General features: G+C 35.1%; 2 protein-coding genes across 3 annotated transcripts; one reads left to right on the top strand and one right to left on the bottom strand.

The window, feature by feature from the left end:
* The first annotated feature begins 334 nt into the window (after positions 1 to 334).
* Positions 335 to 3,979, top strand: LOC130720611 (probable inactive heme oxygenase 2, chloroplastic). Its single transcript, XM_057571278.1, has 5 exons — positions 335 to 733; positions 1,196 to 1,419; positions 2,157 to 2,264; positions 2,357 to 2,501; positions 3,511 to 3,979. The coding sequence occupies exons 1-4, from the start codon at positions 361 to 363 to the stop codon at positions 2,447 to 2,449; spliced, it is 798 nt and encodes a 265-aa protein (XP_057427261.1). The 5' UTR covers positions 335 to 360; the 3' UTR covers positions 2,450 to 2,501; positions 3,511 to 3,979.
* A 2,048-nt stretch (positions 3,980 to 6,027) lies between these two features.
* On the bottom strand, positions 6,028 to 17,529 carry LOC130716920 (uncharacterized). 2 transcript variants are annotated; one of them, XM_057566962.1, is made up of 16 exons: positions 17,382 to 17,529; positions 16,038 to 16,434; positions 15,702 to 15,927; positions 15,379 to 15,624; positions 15,167 to 15,282; positions 14,487 to 14,585; positions 14,296 to 14,383; positions 13,452 to 13,681; positions 12,588 to 12,769; positions 12,160 to 12,359; positions 10,633 to 10,965; positions 10,424 to 10,525; positions 9,926 to 10,223; positions 7,368 to 7,516; positions 7,003 to 7,287; positions 6,028 to 6,361 (listed from the first exon to the last, which is right to left on the bottom strand). In XM_057566962.1, exons 2-16 carry the CDS (start codon positions 16,334 to 16,336, stop codon positions 6,146 to 6,148), a joined length of 3,069 nt encoding a protein of 1,022 aa, XP_057422945.1. In that variant the 5' UTR covers positions 16,337 to 16,434; positions 17,382 to 17,529; the 3' UTR covers positions 6,028 to 6,145. The 2 variants fall into 2 exon arrangements, 1 of the variants encoding a protein (XP_057422945.1); XR_009012223.1 differs by lacking the exons at positions 6,028 to 6,361; positions 7,003 to 7,287 and adding an exon at positions 8,438 to 8,540 and having other exon boundaries at positions 7,378 to 7,516.
* Between the last annotated feature and the right edge of the window lie 1,915 nt (positions 17,530 to 19,444).

Genomic DNA, 19,444 nt, shown 5'->3' with positions numbered 1-19,444 from the left:
TTAAAAAATATTTTCTATATGTTTTTTTTAATATTTTTAATATTAAATGAGAATTAATCTGTAAGTGACACCTCATCAAATTTGCCTGAGAATTAATCTAGGAGCGGCACGTCATTAAATTGGCCTGAGAATTAATCTGGAAGCGACACCTCATCGAATTGGCCTGATGAGAGTTCTTCTTTTCTAATTGATTGATATTGATATTGATATTGATTTTAACTATAAACATATTTAAGGCTTCTAAGAAAAGTAAAAAAAATAAAATAAAAAATAAATGTAACCAAAACAAAAAAAAAGTAAAATATATATATATATATATATATATCTTGAAAACCCACAAAGAAGAAGTGAGTGTTTCCGATGTGGTTAAGTGCGAAACCCGTGCAACAACTATGGTTCCCAGCAACACCACCTCCTCCGCCTTCTAAGTGGAGCTCCGCCACAAGAACAACCGTCAAAATGAGGGTGGTTTTCAACAACACTTCTCCGCCGGTGCAAAAGAAGAGGAAGCGGTACCGGAAGCTCTACCCTGGAGAGACCACTGGAATCACCGAAGAAATGAGGTTCGTCGCCATGAAACTCCGCAACGACACCACCGTCGCCACCGCTCCCTCCACTTCCCATGACGATACGTGGCAGCCCTCCATGGATGGCTTCCTCCGCTTCTTGGTCGACAACAACCTCGTCTTCGCCACACTCGAACGCATCGTCGACGAGTCCGACAACGTTTCATGTAAACCCTTAATTTCAGCTTAGATTTTTCCTTAATTTTGAAATTGGCTAGAATTTCTCAAGTTGAATTCAAGGTTAAGTAAGATTGAGCTCAATTGTAGATCCATATTTACTTCAATACAAATTCAAACATACACTTAGTTGCTATGCAAGTGAGGCTACTAATTGGTTCCAATATATTATTACTTTATCAATAGAGAAGCTAGAATTGCTTTCGTTTAACCTAACTTGGATCGGAGAAGTAAGATTTTGCCACATTGAGCTCAACGGAAATTCAAACAAACATTTAGTCGTTAATCGCGGAGGTATTATATTAGGTTCCACTATATTATTACTTTTAAGTTAAGGTATTTTGACAATATGTTATTAATGTATTATACTTATGATTTATTTATTTATTGATATGGAAGTTGGATAATTATTATGGTTAGATTATGATTATGAGTCTTTTGTGTGTTTGCAGATGCGTACATGAGGAAATGTGGATTGGAAAGATCAAAAGGGATATTGAAGGATCTAGCATGGTTTGAGGAACGAGGGCTTGTGGTTCCGACTCCCAGCTCTCCGGGGGTTACATATGCAAAGTATTTGGAGGAGCTTGCAGAGACAAGTGCGCCCTTGTTTCTCTCCCATTTCTACAACATCCATTTTTCTCATATAGCTGCTGGTCAGGTCATAGCAAAAAAGGTTTCTACCTTCCTCTGAAAGTGGGATTTTCTTTCTTTCTTACCAAGGTGTTGTTGTTCGATTGGAGAAACAGGAAAGGAGACAACTGTTTTGAGTCCATTTGATAGTGAGTGATAGATGAAACAGTTAGATAATTTGTTATATTTTTTAATATAAGAAGTGAAGGGAGTTTTGGAAGTTGATGACATACAGACAGACCCTTGTGAGAGAGAGAGAGAGAGAGAGTAGGAATTTGATTGGTTATCGCTTATCAAATGAAACCACAACTCAAAGATTTAGCTTTCTTAAAAAACTTGAAGTTCCATTTGCACAAGCATGGATTCATGGAATAACTGAATATAATCTGATTGCCCTTATTATGTAGGTAGGTATTTGAGGAAATATTGGCCCTTGAAAGGGATGTTGGAAACTTGGAGTAGAATAGGCCATCGGATCAAGCAATTAAATGTTTTTAGTGTGGATCTTGTCCCATTAACTCTTGGATTGTATTGAGTGATAGCTTAATTTTGATTTTGACACATAATGATATCAGAACAAAGGCAGGAGTAGGTTTTCTGTGCAGATAGACCGTCCAATCTTGCAGAAGAGAGACTATGATTTGTCTTTCCAATATTAATAGGTTTTAAAACCCTGCAGTTCAACTTTGAATCAGAATTGAAGAATTCCTTATATAAAGAACTTAATTATGTACATAGGATGAAACCCTAAGCTTATCATTCTATTTTTGTTGCTTCTAGGTTTCTGAACAGCTCCTGGAAGGTAAGGAGCTGGAATTTTTCAGATGGGAAGGAGATGTACCAGAAATGCTGAAAGGTGTTCGTGAGAAGCTTAACATGCTCTCAGAGGTTGATTACTATGTATCCTTTAATTGTGGCTTTAGTATAATATTTAGATGCTCTGTCATTCTTATTTATTTATGTTTGACTGGTTCATGCAGCATTGGTCTCGAGATGAAAAAAATAAATGTTTAAGAGAAACAACAAAGTCATTCCGGTATATGGGACAGATTGTTCGCCTGATCATCTTATAAGAAGACTGTTGATGCTCTTTCTATTTTGTTAATAGCACTGACTTTTTTTATGGTAAGCTTTCTAGAAATTCCTTTTTCTTCCTTTAACTTCTGGAAATTGAGGCTTTTAATTGATATCGGATCAGGCGAGGTCACCGCTATTGTTTGATGCATTCTTACAAAATGTTTTTCATTCTTAAAAGAGAAATATATGTTTGTTTTACTTTTAATGCTGAAAAGGAAAAATGATACGTTTCATGTTTTAACATGTGGTATTGCTCTTGAGTATCATATTTCTTACATTAGATTGCATGTAAAATTTGTTTATTGGGCTATTGGAATATTAGTTAAGCCCAAGGAGGTCATAGCAGCAGTCTTGTCACAGCAAATATTGTTGTTGTCTCAGGCCAAATTTCAAAGGGATGACTTTGAGCCTTATCATTTAATTTTAGCATATCCCAGAGAATACCACAATGCATGCTTTTTTATGGATGTTATATTCTTAATTGGAAATTGAAGAGAAGAAATAAATGGAAATTTTGTGAGACGGAGACAAACATCGGTAACACATGACTTTTGTATAAGTGAAATAAAAACAAAGTGTATAAAATGTAAGTTAATCAAGATAGATACGAGTTGTAACTTAGAGGTCAAAATTGGAGAATATATTGGTCTCATGGTTTAGGTACCTTTGGTCCATCATACAGAATATCTGAGACTAAATGTTGGGTGTAAAGAGCTAGCATGAAAGTAAAATTAATGTCAAATAGATGAATTTGAGTTTGTTTCAATGGATAAGTGAATAAACAAGACAATATAGAACTTGTAGTACGATTATTAGGGAGAAAATATGGCTAACTCTTATGTAGAAAAGATGGTAAAGTTTAGTCTGTAGATAATTTTCACATATAATAAGACCCACTAAACCATCAACTAGGAAGGATGACGAATCTAGAAGTAGAGAGAAATCAACCAAACAATTAATAAAGTTAGAGATTCGTAGTTTACCTACTCAGAAAAGATTTGGTTATTGTTATTGTTGTCACTGCTCACATTTATTCTAATTTCAATGTTTCTTTTAGATGCAGGACATTACCTCTGTCAAGAATTTGCCCATTCCTTATTGGCAAGAATTTTTAAGGTAGAGCCAAAGGGGGTAAGACTTAAATCTTTATTACAGAATACAGATATAGCCTAGCGGCAACTTCTTGAGGTTCATGATTCCTTTCGTATTGTGGACATTATTTCCGGCTAGCTATTAATGGTTTGATGTTGTAATTTGGATGTTGTTGAGATTTTAAGATCCTTTTTAGTGTGTTTGGATACTAGTTGAGTGCAACGTGAATGAACTTTTACCTCAATCAATATGAAGGGTTTTATTCACTTTTTGTCAACAAGTGTTTGCTAATGTCCTGTACACCGGTGACTAACGGATATCTTAACAGATATTCCTTATGCTCCTGTTGAGTTGCTATATTGAAAATTTTATCCATAATGTATAAAATTTGTGGTATATATGACTATTGATCTTTACATGGGTGCAATTTTCCATATTATCTCCAAAACCTTTGTCTTTTCACTAACTTCTGTAGATCTACTTGTGGATGCTATTTCCAAATTTATGCTTGGAGAGCATCCCTCTTTAGGAAGATCCCTTACGTTTGTCATTTAGACTAGTGCACTAATGATTTGAGGAGAAATATGCTAGCAACACATTCTTTTAAGAAACCACTCCAACACACTCATTATAATTGATTTATATTTTGGAAAAGTCAATTTTTAAAGAAGTGAGAACATTTTCTAAAAAATAAATCAATTACAATGTGAGTTAAGCCCCTCCTGATTTTCATAGATGGCATTGATGGTAGGGTTGATGGTGTGTTATCTCTTTTCTCCTATACTTTTTTAACATACTAATATAATAATAGTGAATCTTCCGAAAGGGATGTAATGAAAAGTATATGCTGATTTTATTTTTAGATAAATTATACCTTACTTGCGGAGATATGCTTTAATTACATAGTCATTTCATTTAAATCTTTGCATTATTTTGTATAAGAGATGATTTTTTTAATTTAGTCTAATTCAAAATAAATGATTTTCTTAATAGTAGTAAAAAGCTATGTACATGTTTCTAATGATGAATTCTATAGCTTATACCACCAAATAGGTGATGTATTAAAATAAATGATTTTTTTTTTTTAATTTAGTCATTCAAAATAAATGATTTTCTTAATAGTAGTAAAAAAATATGTACATGTTTTTACCACCTCACATCTCCTCCTTGGTAGTGGTAGAGATGATCTCCCTGGATGCCGATGTCATGTGGAAACCACCAATTACAAACGCAACAGTGAGATGGAGGTGACGATCGGTTGTGAAAAGGAGAGGATAGTTATGTGAAATATTTTATCTCATATATTTAAGTATCCAATGAATCTATTAAATCTTTTTGGGATTTAATATCTATTATTAGAGATTTTTCGTCTTCACAAAATCAGACAACTCACCTAACTCCATTTTCTGAAGCAACGAACATTTTAATAGGACGGTGGTTTTGAGGAGATCAGGGCTTGAAAGTTGCAATTGAGATGATCCAAGGCAGAAGAGGAAATGGAAAGTCTTTTTTACGGCGAGGAAAACAAAAGTTAAATGAAGGGATCAGCCAGAGCATTCATGTCACTTTGTGGATGAGAACCCTCACGCCATCTAGCTTTTTCCTTTTCAAATTTCATCTACTTCAATCAAGGAAGTTCAAGAATTTATAAGACATCTTCACAACCATCAGGTCAAGATCCATACTGCGCCCTTAGCAAAGCAAATTGAAAACTGGGATGAAGTACAAAAATGGCTGATTGATACAAATAAACAAGGATTTGTCCTGTTGGAAATTGGAATTTTTTAGAACAAATCAAAATTAAATTACCGTCTAGTTAGATAGATCCTACACATTCAAAATGTTAACAAAACAGTTATTTCTAGGCACGTTATTAAATTATAATGTGTATTTGGTTAATGAGAGTTAGATTCATTTTCTACATTCTTGAGAGAATCCTGTTTGAGAGAATCTTGTTTGTTTGAGGGAGACTACTCTCTTGATAGACATGTATTAATTGCCTAACGGGGAAGCAGGTTTTATATCTCAAGTTTAGAGCAAAGATCTCTAGATCTCTCACTTGAGATATAAGAACTAGCTAACGAGCCACTTATCAAAGGTCAATCACAATTTGATAAGAACTAGCTAAAATTAAAAGAATCTAATTGAAAAAGAAAGTTCACAAGTTAAACAAAGTGACTGAGACGGTAAGAATGTGACGCCTTCAAGACTCCTCTCAAGTCCATCGTTGAGGAAGCTTGGGTCTATAAACACTTCCAATTCAACAGTGTTGTTAATTGCTCACCTACTCATGAGTTAACCTACACTCTATTCACAAGTTATCCTACATTTGGTTTTCTAGGCTCACTGTCACCAGCACCTCCATCAGGGCCAGATACATATTATACTATCACAATTGAACTATAAACTCGGCACTCCCCAACTTCGGCCTATCTTAGCAGAAAGTTAAAAAATAACAGAAATGCATAGTAAACTACACAAGTGGTGAAGCTGTGGGACATAGATTGTAATAACTAGAGGAAACTGCATTTTTTTTCCCTTTTCATTTCTTTGAAAAGCTACCTAAATTATGTTACAACTAGAATAACCAAATCAACAAATCATTGAACTGGCTCGTTAGCTGCTGTAGCAGTAACATTGTCATTCTTTTCAGTTCGTTCAATAACGAAATGGTCAACAATTTTGACAGTATGCACTGGATCCTGGTGGGCAGTGGCTGCCCTCCATTTGCTAGGAAAGCTTCTCATATAGCTCAAATGTTCTGGTTGTTTTGGCTCCCCATCCCAATCAGGATCGAGCTTCCACTCCTTAGGAACCTACACATTCAAAATATTAACACTGTTTAATAAAGCGGTGAAAACTAATCAAATCCAAGATAATATAGTTATTATTTAAAATTTTCTCATGCAGCCCCCAAAGAATTTCCAGTCAAGAATCTGAGCAATCTTAGTGTTCTTGAACCTTTCATCGATTACAGAGAACGCTAAATGCGTATACAATTAAAATATTTTAACCAGGAATATACAAAAAATTACCAATGAATGAGAAATGCTAGCAACACACTTCAACTTGATTGGTTTAATTTTTCAAAAGTCAACACATTTTTTAATATGTGAATTTCTCTCACTATTTTATAAATAGACCAATCATATGGAGTGTGTGTGTGTTTTGAAAAGAGTATGATAGTAGCACTCCTCTCCAATGAATATATACATGCTCTTCTTCTATCTAATATTTAATTTTTGTAAACACAAAAAGGGGATGTGGGATTTATTGTGCAGTCAATAAGAGCAAGTGTCTTGATAGTGTAGAAAAAAGGAGTCTAAAATATTAAAGAAAGCAAAACAACACAGCAATCACATAATCAAAGTATCTTCGGTAACTCTGTTTAACTAATGATTGTAACCTGAACCAACTCAATACTTCAACTTACATAAAATGAATAATGGCTTCCTACCTTATCAACAGCCAGTGTATAAACTTCAAGATCACCATCAGAATTGATGTGGAATCGCGTGAATGACTTGTAATTAGCTATTCGGAGAGATGAGAAGGCTTCATCGAAGTGCAAGTGAAGCCAGTTGATGCAAATATATAGGTAGCTTCCAAATACTAAGGAAACAACAGGGGTCGAGAAAACCCAAAAATAAAGGAAGATGGAAAAATAATATATTACAGCACCCCCTCGGGAAATAGACTCCAATCCATTCTTGCAAATATTGTTTCGTGAGACAGCCATGACCTGAGAAAATAATCTCCATTACAGTACTCGCTATAAGGACAATAAGAGGTCAGAATTAAAAATCACGACAATTGTCATACCTCTGGCACATCAAAAGCAGACATTAAATACTTGATACATGCTGGATAAAGACCAAATGTCCATTGCTCAATTCGAGCTCGGAGGCCAGTTGGATCTGGAAAGTGTTCACTTTCCACTTGTTGATACCACTGATATAAAGTGTGATAACCTGAATTACAGACAAATAACTAGTCATTATAACCCAAAGAGGAAACAAGCCATTTAAGAATAAACGGCAATACTATCAGGGGTGTAGTGCATACAACATAAGTACTAAAAAAATGGTCCCAAATAGGATACTCGGACATAACTGTTAGAGTCCCACATTAGCTAGAGATGTGGTCAAGCAATTGCTTATATATGGTTGTGCAAACCTTAACTCTTGAGCTAGCTTTTGAGTTGAGTTAGGCCTCCTTCATGGTATCAGAGCTGATGGTTGTTTGACCATGGGCCTGGGCCCCTATCCTAGATCCATTTGTTGACTCCCCATATTTGGGTCACCCGTTTCATTCCACGCTCCAGATGTTCTACACTGGGCGTGAGGGGGTGTGTTAGAGTCCCACATTAGCTAGAGATGTGGCCAAGCAATTGCTTATATATGGTTGTGCAAACCTTAACTCGTGAGCTAGCTTTCGGGTTGAGTTAGGCCACCTTCAATAACCCTACTTTACATTTTACAAAGGATGCATATCCTTTTCTCATTAAATTATTGTGATAAATAATGACAGAGTAACTGGATCTCAACTAAAATTCACCAGATTAGGAGTCAAAACAAGATTATTGGAGCCAACCAACTGAACCTAGTTTCTAACATTGAACCTAGTTCCTAACATTTAACTGAAGCATAAATAAATACCTGAGTAAATAATTATGAATATGATAGTTAATATTTTATAAGCACTCTGGCTATTGTGGATGTATCAGTATTGTGTGGCTTACGATCCTGGCTGCACAGCTACATACAATACATCCCTTACTACATTAATGGTCTTCCTAGTTCAACTGAAGCTCAATTCTAGGGATGGCAATGGGTAGGGTTTGGGTAGGGTACTATAGTACCCATCCCCATACCCGAGTTTCCAAAAAGTACCTGTATTCGTTCCCATACCCGCGTGGGTAGCAGCCTGAATGCCCGTCCTCGTACCCTGTGGGTACCTATATGCCCATACCCGTACCCGTTACCCGCAATTTAGCTAGCGAAAAAAGCATAAATTAAAAATACAAACGATCATCCGAATATTTAAGAAGTAAAATCATTGGAATAGGTATAAATTTTATAAAAAGAATAAGCGAGAATTGAAGCTTTAAATTTATAAATTTAGATTATTGATAAACTCCTAAAGTTGTCGGTTAATAATTTATTTTAAAAATAAGTGAGAATAATTATGATTCGTATATATAATATTAAGACTTCACTTACGTATTTTTTAAAAGAAGTGAGGAAGTTATACTTTAAGTTTATTAACATATACTACCAATTATGTGTATGCAAATGTATAATATGTGTGCGGGTATGGGGCGGGTTGGGTACTATAGTACCCATACCCGCACCCGTACCCATTAGTTTTTGCGGGTATTTACCCATACCCAACCCCATACCCATCTAGCGGGTTTTTACCCTACCCATTGTGGGTATTTTTTGTGGGTACCCAATGGGTCTTGGACCCACGCCATCCCTATTAGTCACTTTCACTGCACGTTATGCTTTTATTCTCATAATATTGTTTTAATATTTCTAGCAAACTGCCCCACTCAATAGATCTTTGGGTTAAAATGTGGGCAATGCTTCACCTAAAATGTGGTCAATACAACTACCAAAGTTTAACTTATTAATTAAAATAAGGGCAGTACAAATCAAATACCAAACCAATTAATCATATGAATTTAGAAGCTCTAATACTACGTTTAAGAACAACTTACCTAAAAGCTAGGAAGGTGTTAGGATGTAGAGAGTGAAGAAAAATGAGTAAGGGGCTTCTATAGTAGTTAGGGCTGTTGCAGTTAGTTAGTAGATAACATGAGATGATTAGTTAGATATAGTAGGATGTGAGATTGGAGGGAGGAACTCAGATGTATACTTGGGAGAAACAAAGAAGTTGCTCAGTTGTAAGGGGCAACCCTTGGAGAAGATTACTCTCCTATTCTTTTCTTTCAATAAAAATATATTCTCAGTTCCGAGTCTTGGGTTACTAACACAAAGTTCCATGAATGCCCAAGAACAAAGTTATATTTCTAATCATTTTCAAAATGATGCAGTTAAGTACACTCATTAGTTTGGTGCTGATATGGCACTGTGCAGTGACATGGCAACAAGAATAGTAATAAAAATAATAAAAATTGATGATAAAGCATCTTTTTTCTGGACATTGGAAATGGCATGCCATAGTACCACATCAATGCCAATCCGTCATGGGGCCTTAATAGCATTAACTTCAAAACCACAAGTTGCATTTCAGAAGAGGAACCAAAATAAAAGCTTAGTGAAACTGAATGGACCTATAAAATTAATCAACTTAGGCAGTACATGTTCCAGAAAAAGATATCAATACCAATCATTCAACAGGAAGGAAAACAAAACCTGAAGTTGCCAGCAAGTTATGCCGGATGCATGTTTCAATGCCAATTTCAAGAAGTAACATAAGGATCAGTGCTGCAGTGAGGTGCGCAGAAACATGAAGGACTCCAACCATTGCTCGTTTCTTCCGTGACAATTTGGGTGGAACAAAAGAATATGCTGCAATTAATAACAGCATAGCTCCCGCGAATGACACATAAGAGTGATTCAGGATATATATAAATCCATTCCACGCAGTACCAAGGAAACTTCTTAGTTGACCAGAAAATGTATCATCTTGGAGGATGTGATTCAGCTCACACTAGAAAATAAGTAAAAGAAGATTGTTACATGATAGTGACAAATGACATTACCCTATCTGTATCTGATAAGCATAAAGTTTAATAGTGCTAACTCTATGGGCCAAAAGGAAAGAAAAAGAATCCAATAAATAAAAACAAAATTAACATCATAAGAATATTAAAAAAAACTAGAGAATACCAAAGAAATGGAGGAACTCACTTGTGGAAACATTGAAAAGACTAGTACAAAATATATAATGCCACCAATAAAATCAAATTGCCAGTTCTTCTTTCGAAATTTTAGGATATTCCCTAATGCAATCTGCATCAAATTTAAAAATATGTTACACCATAATGTTCTAGTAGCGTATTAGAAAACAAGGATTTAGTGCTTAAAATTATGGAAGACAATAACAAGCAACTACAAACCCTGCTTGAATCTTCAAAGGAAGGATATGCAGCTTTGCATTCATAGGAAACTCCATGAAGTTTACTAAATTTACTGAAAACATGGGTGGGATGTAGAAATGCTCCACCACAACCATTTACAAGAAGGTGGTGAACATGGACAGGCCCATCTGACTTTACATGGGAATGACGCATGTAATGATGCAAGTCCCCAGCCATTCGAAGCTTACATCTTCCTTTTAAATAATCACAAATCAGGTGTGAAACATTCTTTCCAGTAACATCGTTCCAATACCAGTCAGTAAGCCAGTTAGGTTCATGAGTAACAATGATCACAGAGTCATCCTCTTGAACCTAAATTGTCATAATGTGAACAGGTAAGCTCAATCAGTCTATGGATCAAATAAGGAGGTATAAAGCAAGTATAAAGACAGAGAGGGTCCAAATTGTAACCAGAAAGTAATATGCAACAGTAAATAAAGAACAAAAAAAAAACTATATTGTATCCACTAGTCAAAACTTATAGATCAGGACAGCCACTCATAAGCAAAAGTACATAATAAAAACACAGCATATTATGGTACTTAATATGTTTCACTAGTCTTATGATAAAACAAAATTCACTGGCCCCTTCGATGAAATACATAGTCCATGACAATGATTATAGCAGCCAGAAAAATATAGGACAGATTTTAATCCTAATCCTTTTTCCACCTCTCATACCAAAGTCTTTTACTAGTAAATGTTATATATACATCAAGCATTATTTTGTAACAACAAAAAGATGACTGGTAATAAAGGGGTGCAAAGTGCTGTGTACAAATAACATTAGTAAAACTACATTAGAATCAAGAGACTTCAAGATAAGAACATTTAATTTTGAGGGAGCCAAATCTATATCCATGTATAATACTAAGTTTGCTTCAAAATTAAATAAATTATGAGTGAACATCGAAATTCATTCCTGTAGTTGGGGAATGTTGTAGCCATTCCAAGAAACTATGAATGATTAGAAGCATCAAGCAGAAATTACATTCCTAGCCTAGATATAAACCAAAATCATAAGCATAATATCCAAGAAGGTCTCAAAAGACAGAGTAACCATAACCTTACAAAATTAGTCATAAAGCATGATAGCTGATACTTTGAATGTCTAAATGCAATCAGTAAGTGAAACTGAGATCAAGAAAAACAATGGTGACCACAAGAAAAACTGAGATCACTAGTAAAATATCAAAAATGCATAACAAGATTTCAAATAGATGCTGTTGAAATACTGAATCAAACAGTCAACAATTTAAAATTTAGTCAAGAAATCACAACTCTTTATAATCAAATAAGTGAAATAACCACATTCTACAATGAACTCACTACATATCATTGTCTGAGTCTTGAGACTTGACATGCTGACACTTAAGTCATTCTACCAAAATTGACCGTATATGATATAAATTATCATATAACAGTTCCTTCAAGCAAAAATGTGAACAAAAACATTCATGATGTATTTCACCATCATATAACAAAGAAATAGACAGAATACTCTACCTTTTCCTTTATCAGCTCTGTAAAGAATTTGAATTGGTACACATCGATATCACCGTGAAGAGCTAGATCAAACCCAAAAATCCACCACCGTTTAGGAAGTTGCAAAGCAAAATAACTCTTTTTCTGGGGCATGAGCCATCCACCTAACCAACTTCTATGACATATGTACCTCATAAAAGTCTGAAGTCCATCAAACCAGTCTGTGAATCAAACAATAATAACAATACATCATAATGGCATTAGGCCTAAAATACAAGTTTAAAGTCTTTTGAAAACTGAGATAAGGAAAAACGACAAAAAGAAAGAATAAATGGGAAAAACGAAACTTAATAATAATAGACACAAAAAGGGAAAGCTATGAAACTTCAATGAACTTTGGAAAAAGTAACATATAATTTGCTGAGGCTCAAACCAGGAGCAAAACTAACCATGGTTCCCAGGAATAACAAAACACTGAGGTCCATCATACTGTTTCAGTTGAGCTCCAAAAGGTACCTCGGGTTTATTCACAGCTATCTGCTCTGCTTTATACCATGGAGGAGGCTGGAGAGCATACTCAAAGGGAACAAAAAGACGCCTTTCGTATGTGAATGCTGATGGATTAGGATATCTATAACATGACATAAATAAGTCATTGCAGAATAGCACAGAAATAGAAAAAAGAATAATGAAAAGAAAAGAGTTAAAACTTCAAAAGATTACGAAAAGATAATTGATTATTGATGTCAGTTGAAAAAGCAGTTTCGGTGTCTCACAATGTGTCAACAAACCTCAAACAAAATCAGTAAATCTAATGTCATAAAATCGCCACAAGTTAGCCATCAGGTTTATGCAAAAGGGTGAAGCGGGAAATCAGCTGTCAATGTCAAAGCAAGCTAAGACATTTAATCTTAGCTAAACTACAGAGACTTTCAAAGGGTGGGAGAATAGCAAAATCACGGTCCAAAAATCTAAAAGCATTGGATGAAGTTCACAAGTTCTTACATTGAATTTGTTAGGTTCTATAATGAGGATTTATAACTCACATGCTCCAGAAACCAAGAGTTAGACACACAAAACTAAATACTTTCAATCTTAATTCAAGTAGAAGTTGAAAAAAAAAAATCCAAACTAACGAGAAGGCTCGGCATTTTGTTGTTCACGATGTGATTCTAAACCAAGGTTTTCAAAATTCTGAATCAAGAACCATGATATAAATGGTATCAACTTATCATTCCGAAGCTTGAAGTTAATAAATAATAATTGACCAAATCATGTGATAATAGCCACAACAAATAAGTATGGCCACTTACGCAAGATCACCCCCAATAACTAGCAAGTCTCCACGTGGTAACGAAACCTCAGAATCATCTTTTAGTGTGCGAATGGAAGGCTTAGCAAGAAGTCGTGCAACGGCATAAGAAGAGTTCCCACCATCACCAGTATCAGCCATGAAGTCAAACCAAAAATCATCCTTCTCACTAAAATGATCATATAGAAGGTCACCTTGTTGCTTTCCGTCATCAGCCCTACTCATTGCTGCCTGTTGATGACAGTGTTGTGACAACAATAAGGAATAATGCAAAGCAAACTACAAATTTGAGAATAATACATCCTCAACCATAAATATGAGAATTAAAAAGTGCCATGTACGAAGACTTCTTAAAGATATTAGTGATAAACTATCAGCAAAGACAGGTGAAAAAAAGTTCAGCACTTGCATGCTCAATAGAAAGTTAAAAACTGCGCTGAACAATTTAAATCTAAACCTAGAGACTAGAAGTTAAATGTTAAGAAGATTTTACAAGCATGAAAAAATTGTCTATCATAAAACCCCTTCTATAATTTGTATGCAAGCACATCCACGATTCAGGCTTTGAATTTATCGTGATGTTCTTCAAGAAACAAAGACCACATACGAGGTCATTGGGCACAACATAGAGAACTACAACGATTTAACATTATCCTCACATCATATATGGAGTAAGTGAGTAACTAAAAACTTATTCGAATTAAATTTATGAAAATACTTGCAGCAACAATTATTATAATTTAATACTACGTAGAATATAATACAGTAGCAAATAACTTTGATCTTCAAGCTATAATTTTAAATTTAAATGAAATACAATGGGCAAGGAAAAGTAAAAATGTTACCTGCATCATACGCATGTCAAAACGCCCAACAAAGACAGTAACTGATACAATGAGATCAAAAACTGTTTTGAATAAATCGGCAGATGTTCTGCATCATTTAGCAAGTGTGACCATGCACCCAAGAAAACCTTCAAAACACCTTTGAAATATAATATAAAAGTAATTTGGAACAAAATATTTTATACACATACCCAGAGTACCAAGGAACCATGTCCAAAAAATTAGGCTTCATCTGCTTCTTCTTCACCTTCTCATATTCTTTAACAGATAATGGGTGAGTGAGAGCCCACCTGTTAATTTTTAAAACATATAAACAAAGAAATTAAGTAAAATAATGAGAAAATAAAGGCTGGTGTAATGCAAAATGAAAATGCCATACCACCCATAATAAATATTTCTCAATGTGCACTATTGTGCCAAAGGCTCATGGCACTATTGCACGTTTCTATTCACAGGGAAATATAGTCCATGAAAACAGTATTGCAAAAATAAATTACTAATACATATATTACCTAAAAAACTAATATATAGGAAAACTTAAGTCTTAATCTCATTCTGTTCTGAAAATCTCATTATGAAGGATGGAAAAAAGGAAAAAATGTTAAATTAGGTCAAAATTTTCACAATAAATCTGTTACAAATCTTCAGAAATGCTCGACAGAAGATTGCTGCCAAGAACAAAAACTGACATTATTTATTGATCAATTTAATTAAAAAAGACTGTATATTACATGACGCTAATTTGCATTATTATCAAAAGCATTTTTCAACACAATTTTTATACTTTGGACTACGAAAAAGAAATGATCATACTAACATGCAGAAAATAACAAAGTTCGGCACATAAAACCAACTGAAAAGAACTACTCACCCAGTGGACCTTTCAACCACATAATTTGCCATGTAAAGCCCAATAAACGTAGCCCAGAGTGAGTAGATGGGAGAAATTTCATCAGATGAATCAGGACATGAACCATTGCAAGCTATCTAAAACACAAAAATAACTCTGACATCATCACATGGAAAGAACTACACGGACATAGACATAGAAGACTTTACAACTTATATAACTAAATTAAATACCTCGCCATAAATAACCCATTTTGACAAAAGAGGATAATCACTTGCAGATCCAACTGGAGCAAACCAAGATGAACAAACCTGGTCCTTCAACTCATACACCTGAAGAAACTTCGCAAGCCATGTGTTTCTCTCTTCTTTCTTCCAGAAAGAAAACCAATTCGAATTTTTTTGGTCAGGCCGTCTTTCTCTTAACATGGCTCGGTTGCCACAATGACTATAAAATACACAGCATGCCACGCTAAGTACCTATTACATTATTTTTAAATAAACATCAGAATAATATAGAGTCTTGCGAGGAACAAAAAATCATCTTCCAAACTTACAGTACAGTTTTGAAGAATGGTCAAGATCTCTGGTCTCTTCCCAGCCACACGCGAAACCAGGCCAATATACCAGAGTCCATAAAATATAATGTGGAACACAGTAAGAAATACAATAGACGATACATATATTGTCAAAAACAAAGATAGATTCATTCTCATATCCACTCCCATTGACTGAAAACTAGGAAGATGATACACAGCTGCCACTAAAATCCACCCTATGTACCTGCAAAGCAGACATCAACTTAATTCAAATCCTGTAAATTGAATTCTTCCTCATAAAGATACAGAGTAAACATTCACATACAGGGAGATCAATTTGTTAAAGAAACTCACCATCGACTGAAATTTGAATAGCTTGGCTTGATAGTCTTGCCTATAAAAGGTGTTGAAAAGAAATAAAAGAACCCAAACAAGCAGGCATACATAGACCACCACTTAATATTGTTATCTAATTTTTCTACTAGAGTATGTATATTGTCAGATGAGATGAAAAACAGGCAACCCACAGCAACAGCAATTATGGCATGGCGGGAATGCTCATGAGGGTAAGGATAAGTGTGGGTAAATATAGTTCTAACCCTCTCCATCTTTATTGTATCAAGAAAACCAGCCGACTGCTTATCAGAGCCCATCCAAATCTTTCATAAAAAAACAAAAAGTCTATTATAATGAATTAATGTTCTTTTAATGAAGTTCACTTTAGGAGTTCCAGAAAACCAGAAAGAACAGCCTGCAGAAAATAAAAATAACAGCATTAGTATTTATGGCAACAGAACCACATCAATATACATGACCAAGAAGTACAATGATACCATAAGATAAGCTAAGTGCAACTGCAAACTCAATATTCATTTTACATGGCATAATAGCAAAGCACAGGACGCAGAACAACAATAAAAACCTAATGGGCAGAACAAATACAAGTTTTGATAAGCACAGCTATTCATGGCACGCTAAGGAAATCATTCGTCAAAATTAACTGAAATTATGCTATGGATTCACCTTTCCCTATTTTCAGGAATCACATTCTCATCTTGGCTGCTCTAAATTGTTGATTGAAACCCCAGATTCATTTATTACAAAGTATGATGAAATTCAGGTAGTTAATTTTTGAATCATCCGGCTCTTTAAATGAATAAAATCCAACAAATTCTATCTCACTTATTAGTTATTACCTACTCATTCCTATCCTTCACTCTTCCTATGATTTCCCTAATAATTGAATTCTTCAACACTTCCCTATCCATACAGTTTCAAATGCATACGACGAAAAATACCGCTCTCATTCCACACCTAGAAGAGAATAGCCCTGGAATTTAGGTTCTGTAAAGCAGTAAACTGAACTTCGAGGAACCAACTACACAGTGAAATTGGGCAAACAAAACAAAGCCCTAATTCTAATTCCCATTCTATTGTTCTGTTTTGTTGTGTTTAATTTTGGTTTTCCTTACCTAACAAGTTTACAGAAAAGGAACCAAAGAAAACAATACATTAGGAAACAAAATCTTCAAACAAAGATACGAAAGCAATGAATGACGACACGTAACGAAAACAACACCGAACACCAAAGAAAAGAACATGTTCGAAAGAACAGTTGCACAGAGACGAAGATCACAAACGATGTTCCCAATGTTTGAAATTTGAATTGAGAGAGAAAGAGATGAAGAACGAACGAACCTGGTTATGGAAAGAGAAGGTGGAAATGAAAAAAGTAGCATGTGAAGTGCGTGCCAATATAAGATGATGAAACAACAAAGATAGAGAAAGAGAGAGATTGAGGCATCTCAGAATGTCTGCGAACAACATACAACGGCATAATGGGCATATTCTTTTTAAACCCGTTTTCTTCTTGACCCGCTTCCTAAACCCGAACCCCGAGGTGCAACCAACAAATTATTTTCTTTTCTTGAAATTTAAGTTTTATTTTTTTAATGCATCTTTTCGTTAGTCAGTAGCAATGGGGCTAATCACTCGAGACTTTAAGATTTGTTGAGGGATCGAACCTTAACTCTGAACCCCGAGGTGCAACCAACAAATTATAACTCTCATATCGTGTTGTCCAGCTAGTTAGTCTCGTGTTCAATTCTTACCATTTTATTAGTCGAAGATTTGAATCTCTTACATTAAAATTTTAATTGGTGGACAACTCTTCTTTTTAGGAGTGTGCGTTTTGTTCCAAGAGTGAACCTCTGTTAGCTTCCTCAGCATGTGACACCTAACTAGAAGTCTAGATGTGTTTTTTCTATGTTCATAAAATATTTTAAAAAAATAATAATTACAAATCCAAATTTTCTGTTCTTGAATTGATGCATTTGACATCCGCACGCCATTTGCATTAGTCTATGAAATTAATATTTTTTAATTAATTTTCCTATACTAAGAGACGTATAAGAATTGAAATAGATGGATAGGTACACGACACGTTGGTTTCGCCATCTTGTGTGCACTTTTAATTGTTTGGCTTCGTTCCGCGTCTCTCCTCCGTCCTGTTTTCTTGTCAGCACCGACCCACAACTACCACAACTAAAGCCCGGGTATACTTTTCTTTTGTAAAACTAGCCCGGATATTGCATGTATTTATATTTATTAGAATGGGGATTTCATTTGACCAAAAACAAAATAATTTATAGTAATTAGTACACGTAACTACTAAGTACCAACATAAGATGCCCATATGCTTTAATATTTTGAGAATTAAAATATTAGGGTGCATGGATATAATATCGTGTGTGTATATATATATATATATATTCTGGGAGTCGGCAAAATCGCTCACTCCCCACTCGACCATGATAGGACGACTGCATCCTCTTCTGGAAGACACTCGAGCCGATCACCCCTGGGTCAATCACGTTGCCTCCTCAACCCGACTAATTATAGGGACGATCAACCCCGTCCGGCGAACTAGGCAATTATGGACCAACAACCAAGGCAAAGGCACGAAGCTCAAGGATGTACTAGGCACTCTCAAACTCTATAAAAGCTAAGGCATGAATAACTTAAGGTATACATTCATCTATCCCATTTCACAATCTTAACCCACGTTCTAACTTGAGCGTCGGAGTGACATCGCAGGGACCCCTCCGGGCACGACGAACAATGGAGCATCGTCAAGACCGTCATTTCGCCACCCCCTCGCCGGAGTTTCGCCGCTCCCCTCTCTCCCTACCCCCTCCCGGGTAGTGTTGGTCGGTTTTCCAAAAACAAAATAATTTATAGTAATTAGTACACGTAACTACTAAGTACCAACATAAGATGCCCATATGCTTTCATATTTTGAGAATTAAAATATTAGGGTGCATGGATATAATATGGTGTGTGTATATATAGAAATCAACTTCATTTTGGTCTCTGCTAGGCCTAGTTCTAAAACGTTGAAGCCCACATGACAATTTTGATCAAAATAAACCCACACTTTGACCAAAAACAAAAAAAAAACCCACACTATCGCAATTCTGTCAAAGAGTACAAGAAAAGCCCACGCCAAAAGTAAGTTGAATAGTTTCTTTTAAAAAAATTTGTTTAATTACAATTTAATTTAGTCCTTCTAGTTTATTGATTACTTAATTTTAGTCTCCCTGATTTCATTTTGGTAATTTTAGTCCATTCACTTTTTTACGTTCATAAATAATTATCAACTTGACGTAAATTCCATTGTATTTCGGAAGCCTGAAACATCGGTTATGGTAAACCCTAATTTAATACTTCTTCTCTACAACAACACTCACCCTCTCAACCTT

Source organism: Lotus japonicus, chromosome 5 (assembly GCF_012489685.1).
Source record: "Lotus japonicus ecotype B-129 chromosome 5, LjGifu_v1.2".
Classification (NCBI taxonomy): Eukaryota; Viridiplantae; Streptophyta; class Magnoliopsida; order Fabales; family Fabaceae; genus Lotus; species Lotus japonicus.
This window is presented reverse-complemented; position numbering and strand designations above follow the sequence as displayed.